The sequence below is a fragment of the Bos javanicus genome, chromosome 2 (genome assembly GCF_032452875.1).
Source record: "Bos javanicus breed banteng chromosome 2, ARS-OSU_banteng_1.0, whole genome shotgun sequence".
Taxonomy (NCBI): domain Eukaryota; kingdom Metazoa; phylum Chordata; class Mammalia; order Artiodactyla; family Bovidae; genus Bos; species Bos javanicus.
The window spans coordinates 98,463,162-98,477,035 of NC_083869.1; the positions used below are offsets into that span (position 1 = coordinate 98,463,162).

The 13,874-nt window shown below is 35.2% G+C and overlaps 1 protein-coding gene across 3 annotated transcripts in view; it reads left to right on the forward strand.

Annotated features, from left to right (window-relative positions):
- CPS1 (carbamoyl-phosphate synthase 1) overlaps window positions 1-13,874 on the forward strand; it is a 194,178-nt gene that overhangs the window by 92,042 nt on the left and 88,262 nt on the right. For all 3 annotated transcript variants that reach the window (XM_061383810.1, XM_061383820.1, XM_061383807.1), the window contains 8 exons: window positions 1,581-1,670; window positions 3,142-3,270; window positions 3,814-3,920; window positions 5,093-5,231; window positions 5,840-5,917; window positions 7,538-7,636; window positions 9,386-9,481; window positions 12,955-13,144. In XM_061383810.1, coding sequence (XP_061239794.1) covers window positions 1,581-1,670; window positions 3,142-3,270; window positions 3,814-3,920; window positions 5,093-5,231; window positions 5,840-5,917; window positions 7,538-7,636; window positions 9,386-9,481; window positions 12,955-13,144 — 928 coding nt within the window. The remainder of the gene's footprint in view (window positions 1-1,580; window positions 1,671-3,141; window positions 3,271-3,813; window positions 3,921-5,092; window positions 5,232-5,839; window positions 5,918-7,537; window positions 7,637-9,385; window positions 9,482-12,954; window positions 13,145-13,874) is intronic.

Sequence of the window (13,874 nt, forward strand, 5' to 3'; positions counted from 1 at the left end):
CTTAGACAAATAGAGGGCTTCCCAGGTGACGCTAGTGGTAAAGAGCCTGCTTGCCAATGCAGGAGATGTAAGAGATATGGGTTTGACCCCTAGGTCAGGAAGATCCCCTGGAGGAGAGCATGGTAACCCACTCCAGTATTCTTGCCTAGAGAATCCTGTGGACAGAGAAGCTTGGCAGGCTATAGTCCATAGGGTTGCACAGAGTTGGACACGACTGAAGAGACTTAGCAGCAGCAGCAAACAAATAGGAGACAGAGATTTCAACACATTTTTCTATGAGGACTTCCCTGGGGGCTCAGACTGTAAAGCGTCTGCCTACAATGCTGGAAACCCGAGTTCAATCCCTCGGTTGGGAAGATCTCCTGGAGAAGGAAATGGCAACCCACTCCAGTATTCTTGCCTGGAAAATCCCATGGACAGAGGAGCCTACAGTTCATAGGGTTGCAAAGAGTCAGACATGACTGAACAACTTCACTTCACTTCACTTCTCTATGAAGAGTTGAGACACAGCGTGATAAAGGGCTATTTTTATAGAATTTTATTAGAGTTTAGAACTAACTTGGGGTAGCATTTCCTGAATGTGAGGAGCACTGGCCTGGAGAAAGTCACCTTAAAAAAATTCTATGGTCAAATAAGGTTGCAAAACACTGCAGAATGTATTTCTCTCTTGGAGAGTCCTAGCAAATTCATGTATTCCTGTTTCTATGAGGTCTTGCTTACTCTGTACAGAGGGTATATCGTGCATTTGTGAAGAGACCAGATTGCACATTTCATCTAAAACTTGTAAGAAACTTTGAAATCTTCCTAAATTCAGAGTGTGTTTGCTGACTCTTGAAGCTGGAACAAGCGAAGGCACCCAGCCCTCTAGGCTTTCTCTCTCTCTATTTCTATTATTTCTTCTTTTATGACTTTGGGGAACTGCTTCTTGGGTAAATGCCTGTGAAAATGGATCTGACTCCAAGCAGTGCTTAAAACGTACATAATGATTATGATATGCTCTGGGATCCTTTTATGAAGTCTACCATTTAAATGCAAATGATTGCACAGTAACCTAAAGGGACCAGTGGTCTACACTAGCTTAGCGATTCCTTTGACTCAGACTGATTTTATCCATTAGCCCCACTTCCTAAGCCTCATGCACAATAGCTCTACCTCATCCAAACTTTATTGCAAGTTGAGGATCAAGAGGTGTTTAAAGCATGATGTATCTATTATTACATCTGTTTAGTGCTGAATCAGGCAATAATACTTGGAAATTCCATTGCTACTGGTTGTTAATGAGGCAAAACATGGGAAAAAATGTTTGTTAATTATGGAAGCAACCAATTTCTTAGGGATAATTGTTAGTACTGTAATCAACATTTTATACCAAACAGCAAAATACTTTGTTTTCATGAACAAGATAGAATTTATGGCATTTGCTATGTCTTTCTTACAAACTGATTGTTAACGGCCAACCACTCCCTAGTAGTTAGCTATCAATCTGCTACCAAGTGCAGAGCATCCTGAGATGTGTTTATGATATTGGTGTGTTGCTTATAGCTGGACATTCCCTCTGACTCTGGTTTTTAAAATGGCAGGATGTCAAGGTGTATGGCAAAGGAAATCCCATGAAAGTGATAGCTGTAGACTGTGGGATAAAAAACAGTGTAATCCGCTTATTAGTAAAGGTAAGTAATTTGTTCCATCTCAAGGATGGGGGTTTGTAATACTGATCACTAGTATTAATCTGATTTTCTGTTTCAGAGAAAGCTTGTATACTTTCTCAGAATGTTAGAAGATATATTCTCGCTGCCTTTGGTCCATGAAATAATACATTTATCCCTGTTAAAATTAGAGATGTAGATTGCTATTAAAACCCAAAAATGTTCAAAGACTACAATACACAGAAGAAAATGATGACTGTTCTTTTCACTTACTGATTGACATTCTGAGACATGGTACAAGCGCTGATTAATTTTATTAACAAAAATGTGCATGGACTCATAAACAGTAGATGCTGTAGATGGCTTAGCCATGTGGCCCTCTTATTTTATCATTTTAAGCCATTTAGTCCATCTTCCAATTGCAAGTGTCTGCATCTCATTGCCTGAGGGCTCTCTTTGGTTGGTTGGAGGCTGCTGGCAGGCAGGAAATGATATAGAATTAATGATCCCTGGAGCAGCCCCAATCAATGACAGTGTCAATTCCCCAGCTCCTTTGCCACATGGGTAGGCTGTTTTTAGGTGAATATTCTATACTGGTTCTCAGAGTTCCCCAGTGATCCAAAGCTCTATTTGTGTGTTGTGGTATCTGATTGATAATGTATACTTTATTAGGGTCTTTCACCATGTTGCTTTGCTATTAGTATTTCTTGGAAACTTTTCCAAAGAAACTTCTTTCTCTCAAATTCTTGACTTGCTAAATGCTTCTAGCAAAACAATCAAAGCCATCTTCCATCCACTTTTGTATAGAAACGTTCTAATTTTTCTATTAGAATATAAATATGAAAAAAATGAGGAAAGAAGGCTGATTAAAATTTGGTAAGATTAAAAAAGAGGAATTGAAAAAGGTGAGAGGTAGACCAAAATAAATATTGGAGGAAATGGGTTTATCTTCTGTTTTGCCACTCCCTTTCCTGGAGTAAGTGAAGATCACCTGTGTTCTTGTGTGCCTAGTCATGAAGCCTTTAGGTTTGCAACCTCCTGAAGTGAGAGGAAGTATGGGAAAGTGCATTATCTATTTTTTTAGAGTCAAAACTTAAATGCTATTTTTTCCGCATTTTATTATAGAGTCCCTTTACACCATACAAAATATGTCACCTAAGGAATTTTTGCTCAGCATTATTTATTTGAGTCATGTACTCTGTTTCCCTTCCCTTTCGGGAATAATTAGCCAAGAGAAGGTTAAGCACTTTGGCAAAGAAAAATATTATTAAATTGAATTATTAAATATTATTAAATTCTTTTATAAAAAAGTTTTTTTTTTTTTGATGTGGGCCATTTTTAAGTCTTTATTGAATTTGTTACAAAACTGCTTCTGTTGCTTATGTTTTGTTTTTTTGGCCATGAGAATCTTAGCTCCCCAACAAAGGATCGAGCCCATACTCCCTGTGGAGCACCAGGGAAGTCCCCAGTTGACCATCTCGTGTTTCTTTTCCAGCGAGGGGCAGAAGTGCATGTAGTGCCTTGGAATCATGATTTCACCAAGATGGAGTATGATGGGCTTTTAATTGCTGGAGGACCTGGTAACCCAGCTCTTGCACAACCACTAATTCAGAATGTAAAAAAGGTATGGTGAACCTGGAGAGTGTGTGTCTGTGTGTGAACTGGAGGGAGTCTGTTCTGTAATATACTTTATTTATACAAAAATATTTTTAGTGCTTCTGTTTGTGACTTTTGAGGTAATGTCAGCACAGCCAGGAGAGAGTTCTACAGGAGAAAGAGCAAAGACCTTCAGGCAGAGTAACTGAGATTGTGTCCTTGAGTGTTAATAGCTGGAGTCCGATTTCCAAATGTGTTGTCTGAACAATTGTAAGATGATAACTTGTGTTACTCACCATGACCTTGGGACCTATAAGACTTTCAAATTTCTAGAGAAATATTAAACTAGATTTAACTTAGTCTGGATGTTAAGTACATTCTATTGAATTTTAATGCTTGCAAATTGTCAATCCTGTCCTTAGTCATAATCTAACTTTTTATTCAATTACTATTTTCTTTACCTTGTAAATTAAGGGGCAAAAATGCTTCATTTTACTTCTTCAGAGGTTGTATATATTTTTATATTTTGGACCTGATCTTTTGGATTAATAAAGTTTTTTTCCTAATTTAGATCTTGGAGAGTGATCGCAAGGAACCATTGTTTGGAATCAGTACAGGAAATTTAATAACAGGATTGGCTGCTGGTGCCCAAGTCTACAAGATGTCCATGGCCAACAGGTAAGGCAGTTATGCTTCTGTTTACATGTCAGACTGGCTCTGAAATACTGTTAGTAACTAAACCAAAAAGGCTTAGAGAACTTACATGGCGTTTTCTTCAGAATAAATAGATAGCCACACTATTACATGGTTCACAGTTGTCTGACTACCTGCTACAATTTTTATCACATATTGGAAAGGCAGCCTTCTCTAACAATAACTTTGTCAAAATTTAAAGTTATTTTCTTTTCCTTGACTTAAATTGAAGTTATAATACTCAAATGATATTCCAAGGGAAAATGTTCGGATTTTAAGCTTGATTTCAGAGCACTGCTGCTGCTGACAATTTTATAAAACTAGTGTAACTCAAGAACCCAGCAACCTTCAGATCCTATTGGTTTTACTTCCTTACCCTAAATGATGTTAATTTATTCAACATGGAACTTTCCCTCCCAGTCCACCCTCCACATGAAGTATGATTCAAAATGATTCAGGACTGAGGAGTAACCTCTTTATTATCCCCTAAGTACTCTCTTTTGGCTTTAAAATTACTGCAGCAGCATTAAAAGAAATTGCTTATATTTGTCTGTCTCTAAGCTAGTAAGCATCGGAGAAGGCAATGGCACCCCACTCCAGTACTCTTGGCTGGAAAATCCCATGGATGGAGGGGCCTGGTAGGCTGCAGTCCATGGGGTCACTAAGAGTCGGACACGACTGAGCGACTTCACTTTCACTTCTCACTTTCATGCACTGGAGAAGGAAATGGCAACCCACTCCAGTGTTCTTGCCTGGAGAATCCCAGGGACGGGGGAGCCTGTTGGGCTGCTGTCTATGGGGTCGCACAGAGTCGGGCACGACTGAAGCAACTTAGCAGCAGTAGCAGCAGCAAGCTAGTAAGCATCTCTTAACTTTTTTGTTATGAGTGCAATTCCCCCTTTTTAAAACCGATCATATAAGTTTAATAGACCTGATATTTAGCACACAACAAAGCTTCCTGAATTGACTTTTTTTTTTTTTTGCTAAAATTATGGGATTAACAATCTGTGATTTTTCTCATGGAGTAATTTTTCACTAAGCAATTGAAACTTTTGAATTTTAATAGGCTTTTCTTACTCTCTATTTTACGTCTAATGCATTTATATTATTTTCTTTGCCTTTCCTTTTCTATATTATTTTTCACCTTTTCTATCCAGAGGGCAGAATCAACCTGTTTTGAATATCACAAATAGACAGGCTTTCATTACTGCTCAGAATCATGGCTATGCCCTGGACAGCACCCTTCCTGCTGGCTGGAAACCACTTTTTGTGAATGTTAATGATCAAACAAACGAGGTAAGTGAGTGAAGAGAAATTCAGGAGTTTTAATACTCTGTTTCACAAATACCTTTCCCTTATTTATGTGGGCTTTTCTAGGGTATGTATGTGGAATAATTCTTGTTATAGATTATTTTCCATAGCCCTCTACTTTTTAAAAAAGTAATTTCTTTCTGTCTTATTCCCTTATCAGTTGACTCATTAAAGACCCACAATTTGAGTGGTTAATCAATGACTGTTTTACACATTCATTGCTAATGGGTGATTGGTAGAAGGAGATCTGTTTGGGACCAGTCTATGCAGGTCTCTGCAACTCAACACTGAAGTAGCCTTTGAGAAACCCTTGGAGAAGTAATTTAGGAGTTGGAAAAAAGAAGAGGATTTGAGTTGGTTCTGATCAGAGCCTAGAAGGGCCTGAAATGTTATAGAACAGGCTAGTGTTTTTTTTTTTTTTTTTTAAATAGGGGAATTGGCCTATTTTTATTAGTACTGTTTATTTTTAGAACGTTCTTAAACTTTTAACTTAGTTTTGAAAATTTGAACTTCATTGTCCACTGATTCATACCTATTCCTGGTTGACACTCATTGTTACTGAATGAATTTCTTCCAATTTCTTATTCCTTTAGGGGATTATGCATGAGAGCAAACCCTTCTTTGGTGTGCAGTTCCACCCAGAAGTTGGCCCAGGGCCAACAGACACTGAGGTATGTCAGAAAGATGAGGTCTATTACATATTAAAATTTTTTAAAATCAGAAATATACTTATGTGAAAAATTGAGAAAACAAAATAAATACCTGGGTGATGTTGGTACAAATCATTCTTCAAAAGAGTGCTTTGATAATGCCTGTGTTGTTTGAAAAATTTCCCCATGAATATCATGGAGGAAACGTCAATCTTTTTAAAAATTTGAAGTCGGAAAGCCCTTAAGAAACTGCGATTTTTATTTAAATGATTATCATTTTAATATATTTAGTTCTGAAATTTACAATTGTTGCACTATGCAAATGAATTCCCTCTTGCTCTCTGGTTCTCATAACTGAAATGAAATTTTAATCCCCCATCTGTAACTTCACGAAAATCCCTATGGCAACTGGTTGTGTAGCCATAAAGGGAAAATAAACAGCAGCAGGAGCAAGAAGAAGAGCAGGGTTGTGGGGAGTGGGGAAGGTATGCTTGCACACACATATGAGTCAGATGGCTTAAGCAAAGAACCATAAGGAATGCCTAGAGGAGTTTTGTTTTAAATTTAATATTTTTACATATTTGTGTGAGTTTTTGGTTCAGTGTTCAAGAACATCTTTCCAAAAAGGGCTTGTGGAGGTATTCAGAAAAGTCTGGGAAGTCTGAAGTGACTCTTCCTCTTGTACATGCTAGGGCCTGCAGTAGTGGTACTGACAATTCTTCCTTGTCAGCAGATGCTCTCAGAAAAGACAACTAGGCAAAATGAAGAGGAGAAGAGGAATTTTCCCTCTGTAGACTCTACTTCCTCATCCCTGAATTGCCGTTTTCAGATATTTGTATTTTTTTCTTGTTTCAGTATTATTAGGAAAGAATGGTTCTTAATAGCCAAAGTCAGTACAACATTATCTACACTCAAAAATAACATTAGTTGCATACATATACATCTATTGCCTAATGCGTGCTAAATACTTATCTTAAAATTTAGATTATTTGCCTATTATTTGCCTACTTCAGATTAGGAACACTGAAATTAAAATATGTGATATCTGGTCTCACTTAGTTCTTTTTTTCTGCCAAATAGTTGCAAAATGAATATATATTTGTTGAAATTTGTCATGTCTAGTGCAACAGTGGAAATAAATTCATTGTAAAGCTTATGAATCTTAGAAATATTTGTATATGTAACACAATCTTTAGAGATATTTTTAGACCTGATAGATAATTTAAAAATCCAGTTATTTCTCACAGTAGGGTGCATAAGTAGTATAGCTTTTCTTTTTTTTTTTTTTTTGCACAGCTAGAGTTTTATTTAGAAGAAGAAAATGCTTCATAATTAAGGGGCTGAAAATGACATTCTCAGAAGGCATTATCTGAAATGTTCATTGTCTGCTGAAAATGTTCTTTTAATAGAATTTGACATGAGCAGTTAGAAGTGTTTATTTGATCTAATTCTTATAGTAATAAATATTTAGTTTTGCTAGCTTTGGCAACCCCCACCCCCAAACAAATATTGATAGGAATACTTATCCTAAAAAGTTATTTGTTGCTTATCTAAAGTTCAAGTTGAACTGGACATACTGTATTTTAAGTGACAATTTTGTGAGTTTTGCAACTTCTAACTAGTTGGCTCTATTTTTTCTAGTATCTGTTTGATTCCTTTGTCTCACTGATAAAGAAGGAGAAAGGAACCACCATTACATCGGTACTACCAAAGCCAGGCCTAGTAGCATCTCGAGTTGAGGTCAGTATACGTGGGCTTCTTTTTGGTGTATGTATTTTGGATTTTCTCTATTGTGTGATGCCTTTATTAAGTGAATGAAGTAAACTGTTTTGATGTCTATGAAAGATGATTGGTGATATTGCAATCATCCGTCATTTTAACAGCTAACTATTTGGTCTATTCTACATGAGTCATTGGATGTTCACTGGAACCTTCATGTTGTGATTTAAAAATCATGTCTTTTAAAGTTCACCTCTTCTAGAACATTTTTAATAAAAATAATTTAATAAGGAGTAAGACTTAATTTAATTTCAAATTTGATGAATTGTCCATTACTCGATAAACCAGAGCCCGATGCATGCTTGAGATACAGTTCAGACTATAGTCGTTATAATGATCACATTTTTTTAACTAGAAGATCTATTATTTAACATCATGAATGGAATAATATTATTTTACCTCCAAAGAGCAGATAGATAAGGATTAATATAGCCTAAGACTTGAATCCTTATTTGTTTGAATATGTATGTTAATATGAAAAGGTTTCACTCATTTCTTTCAAAGTTAAGGCACACTCACATCATTATTACATAAAATGCAGAAGGCTATAGATGTATTTTTAAGTATATATACATATATATGTGTATATATGTATATTATATATGTACACACACATATATGTATATATAGGTACATACACACATGTACATATATGTATATTTATTATATATGTGTGTATATATACACACACATATATGTACAATCCTCTTATCATGAACAAAAATAATCGATTTATATGCTTACATAAAATGATAAGTTGAATTAGATAGTTTGTGTTAAAGATTTCTATGACAGCCTCTTTTACTGAGATGGAGAGATTGGAGGTAATCCAGCCACTCAGTGTGGGATCAAACTGTGGGTTCTCCATAGCTAACGAAGCCATCCACCATATAGTGTTTTTCTCATAATATCAGCTCATATTTTTCAGATGCCTTCCTTTTTTTAAATGGTGAGGTAAAGGGGAACTTGGGATTCTACATTGCATTACACACAGTAGGCACTCCATTAATACAAACTGTTTCCTAAGTCCTTGTTTCTTGCAGTGACCTAGAACATCTTCCTCTGAATGGCTTGGCAGTTGTGGTTAAAAATAAGCAGTATTATTACTTGCTTGAAGTCATATGTATAACTTGTATGAATTTCAGTATTGTAGCTAAAACATGATCTTTTTATTATTGTTTTTTCTGTAAATATTTCTGGATTGAACCACAAAGTAAAGGCAAAATGTAAATATAAAGGTGTTCCTGTTTCCCCTTGTCTTCTGTGTTTTCATTTGTTAGGAAAGGCTCACAGGCTTGTTTCCATTTATGCCCATTATTTGTCCAGCAGAAACCCACGGAATAATAATACATTTAGCCAAATAAATTTTAAGGAGATTATCTAAAAATTATATATATTATATTTATTATAAACACATATAGATATACATTTCCATATATATGTAGTTATTTTTAGATGTTTATATATGTTTAAATAAGATGTAGACCTCTTCCAAAAATTTTTTGCTTAGGTGAAAGAAGCTTCTTGATCTTTGGAAATTGCTTTTTTGAGATGTTTAAATTATTGATCTTTTTACTCATGTATATTTCAAAACATTGTACTTTAAATCCCCACATAAAGCCAGACAATATAGGTTATTTACCATACTTAAAAATGACTTATTTTCCCATATTAGTAATAAAAGTGATGTCATTTTTTTATTGCTTACAGGTTTCCAAAGTCCTTATCCTAGGATCAGGAGGTCTGTCCATTGGTCAGGCAGGTGAATTTGATTACTCGGGATCGCAAGCTGTAAAAGCCATGAAGGTGAGAGACCATGATCTTTCCTGGAATTAATATACTCCCTTTAATGAGTCTAATTAGTATTTTATAATTTAGATTTATGACACTATCTCTTTTCAAAGTCACTATAATTAATTTCCTTCACTATTCCTTACACATCTTATATAAAAGGAAGTTTGATCACAGACAAGAGTTTTAACTTTCTCAACTGGGCACACCTGCAAATTAAGAAGATTGGATTAATCTCCAAAACTATCTAAGATATCCCTATTTAAACTAAAAACATATAAGTCTACACTATAGATAGTACTTGTTAAGGCAGTGAGCTTTTAAAGCATATTTGTCTTTTGTGTGAAAGAGAACTTGGACATACCTGGTGCTGTAAAGTATTTTGAATGTTCTAAAGAATACTTCAGGCTTCTCTTTGGTTGAAATGGGGAAGATCCAACCAGAGGAGTAAAGGCAACAATGACTTTTGTCCAATCTTTAGAAGTTATTGTGGGCCACCTAATTTCACTATCTGTGACTTGGACTGGATGACCTACCAGGATAGTATAACTGGATTTTCGAGTGGAATAGAGGGTTTAATAACTAAGTTGCTAAGAATATCCTCCCTGTTTCCTCAGTCTCTGGAAATCTTCCCCATCTTTATCATAGTAAAATAAACCTGTAGAAAACTCACTGTACATGTATGCTATTTCTGTTGAAAAACTAACTTGGCTTCTCTTTGGTGTCCTTATTTCCAGAATAGTCCACATTTTAGTGTTAATCAGGCCATCCAAAGGCAATGTGTGCTCTCTGTGACCTTGCCACAGGTTTTGTGGTGTCAAGACACTCTCACAAAGAGACCTGGCTAGGAAAGAGCTACATAGGGAAGGCAGCAAGAGGCCAACCAATATGAAAGATGGCCAAATTTTTCCTTTTTCTCTTTATTTTGTTCAGTATTCTATATACAGAGATTTTTCTCCTGACAGATGTCTGTTGAAAATAGACACAGCCCCCTGCCCCAATTACTTTACCCTTCTTTCCATTTGTTTTTATTTTTAATACTCTTCTCCATACACCCATGTGTGTTCACCCACATGCACACAGGCTTTTTTGTACATTTTCTTTTTTTTAAAAACATGATTAAACAGGTTTCTTTCTTTCTTTCTTTTTTCTTTTTTTATTTTTAAACTTTACAATATTGTATTGGTTTTGCCAAATATGGAAATGAATCCGCCACAGGTATACATGTGTTCCCCATCCTGAACCCTCTTCCCTCCTCCCTCCCCATACTATCCCTCTGGGTCGTCCCAGTGCACCAGCCCCAAGCATCCAGTATTGTGCATCGAACCTGGACTGGCGACTCGTTTCATATATGATATTATAGGCATTTCAATGCCATTCTCCCAAATCATCCCACCCTCTCCCACAGAGTCCAAAAGACTGTTCTATACATCAGTGTCTCTTTCAAAGTGTGCTTTATTTCACAGTTCAGTTCAGTTGCTCAGTCGTGTCCCACTCTTTGCGACCTCAAGGACTGCAGCATGCCAGGCTTCCCTGTCCTTCACTATTTTCCAGAGTTTGCTCAAATCCATGTCCAGTGAGTTGGTAATGCTATCCAACCATCTCATCCTCTATTTCACTGTATTGAGGTTAAACTTATCTTTCAATAGATAATTAGTGGGTGTCCAATGGTTAAGATTGATTAGAACACAATTTAAATGTGTTCAGAGTTTAGAACACATTAAACTAGCCTGCAATTTCTTTATCCTATTTAGTAGTTTTATTATGAACTAATATTTTCATAAGTTGTATTAGTATTTTTTATATGCATTACATCCAAAAGGTGAAGTTATACATTTTAGATGAAGAATAAGAATTATTAGATATAGTACTGTAATTAATTAAGAGGTTAATAGAGATGAATTTATGAACTAAATATTTAAAAACTTAGATTATGCATATATTATAGCTGGAAATATATTAGAAAAATGATGTAACATTTATTAAAATGGTTTGAAATTATTTCTAAGTTTTAAAATGAATAGAAACTCATTACATGTGTTTATGGGAACTTTTCCTATGTAATTTGATTTATAAAAATAGTTATATTCATTGTATAGCACATTCAGGAAAATACTTAACAAATACACTTTTATGTTGTTACTTTTCTAGAGCAGTGAGACCTTCTATAACTTCTGTTAATGATGTGTTCTTCATTTGGACTCAATTATTTAAATTCTAACTTATATTTTAAATGCATCTGCTTATCTATTTGTATCCAGTCAATATTTTGTTAATAATACTCTTTTTAAAAAACAATTCCTTACATTCTTAGAGAGGAAAGGACATAGGACTTGAATCCTAGGACTTGGATTACAGCCCTAATTTTGTTCTTTATCACCTATGTGATCTTTGGCAAGTCACTTAATCTTGTTGAATCTCAATTTCTTCATCTGTAAGGTGAAAATTTCTTTCACAGTTTTGCTATAAAAATCATGTAAATCAAGTAAAAAGAACATCACAAGTTTTAAGGCACTATTTGAATTTAAGGTAGCATGAAATATATCTCATTTTTCATCCAGACCCTCCCCCTAAGGATATGTAGGGCTTTCAAGGATGATTTCTATACTTTCATTTGAATATTTTGTTGACTTTTTAGAAGAGTTCAAAATTGACATGTTGATGGGTAAAAAAAAAAGAACCATCTGGCCATATTTCATAATAATTATTTTACTAACTGTCACCCTTATCCTGGTTTATAAAGTTATTATCCTTAGTACCCTACATGAAGAATTATTTTAGGGGTCTCTCCAGATGTCAGGAATGAGATAGGGCTATGAATATCTTCACACACACATATACACACAAATTTTTATTTTTTCTTTTTTTTGCCATATGGTCATTTTCTTTTTATATTATATGTATAAACAGTTGTATAACGCTCTTTGTCAAAACACTACAGCAGGCATGAAAATCTAAGGAAAATGGAAACCAGCAGAAGGCTCTCAGTGCTTCCAGCTAGATGGGAATACATTATCTTGCATTTAAAGCACATGCTCAATGTTATTTTTCAAGAAACGTTAGAAAAGGAAGCAGTTTTGATGTTGTCTTTTTTTCCATTTTATATTTTACTCATTCAGAAAAATTCAGAATATTTTATTCTTTTAGGGTCAATTGAGCTGTAAAGTTGCGTAGTATTTGCGGACCTCTGGTCAAATTCTATAGAAAACATCTCCAGCTTTGCTTGATACAGGTAGTGACAAGGAATTTAGAATGATTGTCATGAAGTAGCAGTTCTTTTTAGATAGTTTTATTTTCAAGAAATTTTCTTTCTTCCTCTCACCAAATGTTTGTCATCTTTTAACTTCCATTCACAATGGTCCTGTTACTGATCTCTGCAGCCCATGGAATAACCTAAAATTTTGTTACCCAATAATACTCTTCATTTGAATTATGACTATTCTCTTTAGATCACGTGTTAAGATTCTAGATCCTTTTGTTTCTTTCAGGAAGAAAATGTCAAAACTGTCCTGATGAACCCAAATATTGCATCGGTGCAAACCAATGAAGTGGGCTTAAAGCAAGCAGATACTGTCTACTTTCTTCCCATCACCCCTCAGTTTGTCACAGAGGTCATCAAAGCGGAACGGCCAGATGGGTTAATTCTAGGCATGGGTGGCCAGACAGCTCTGAATTGTGGTGAGTTCTTTTATTTGCAGAGTTTTGCTTTATGTACCTCTATATAACAATTTATTTTAATTTATTTAACATTTGTGCTCTGTGTGTTCATAAAAGCTTTCCTCTGTGTGAGGAAGCTTAGCAAACAGCCACCTGATAATGTCACATGATGATAATTACCAGTTTATTCCCCAGAACAGCTGGGGCACAAAAGGGAAACCTTTTGCTTTAATGCTTTGCGGTGGTTAAGTAGGTTTTTTTGAGTCCCCTCCTCTGTCCCATGATACTGCTTTTCTCTGCTTCCAGTGAAACTCTGAGAACTATTATGAATGAAAAATGAAAATTAACATTGATTAAGTGCTCTGTGCTCTTATGTGTTACATATATTTTCATGGTCACATAGATGAGTCTCTCTATCATCCCTTCACACAACTGCTGAGTCCAACCTCTGTCCTATTTAAAATGTTTTAAACCTTTAGAAATAGATCATTATTGAGAATCCCATGGCTAGTTCCAGGAAGCAATTGGTGATGTAATGTGTATATCAACTGTAAAAAGCAGCCAAAACTAGACGTCAAGTTAGTGGGAACACAAACAATTTTGATACTTTTTAGCCCAGATAGATACCTACATCAGTGGGATTATTTAAATAAGAGAAGTTCATTATAGAAATAGACTTTCCTTAGAAGGAAAGGAAATATACTAAAATCTTAAGCCTTACAGTAATCCTATGATTTTTATTAATTAGAAT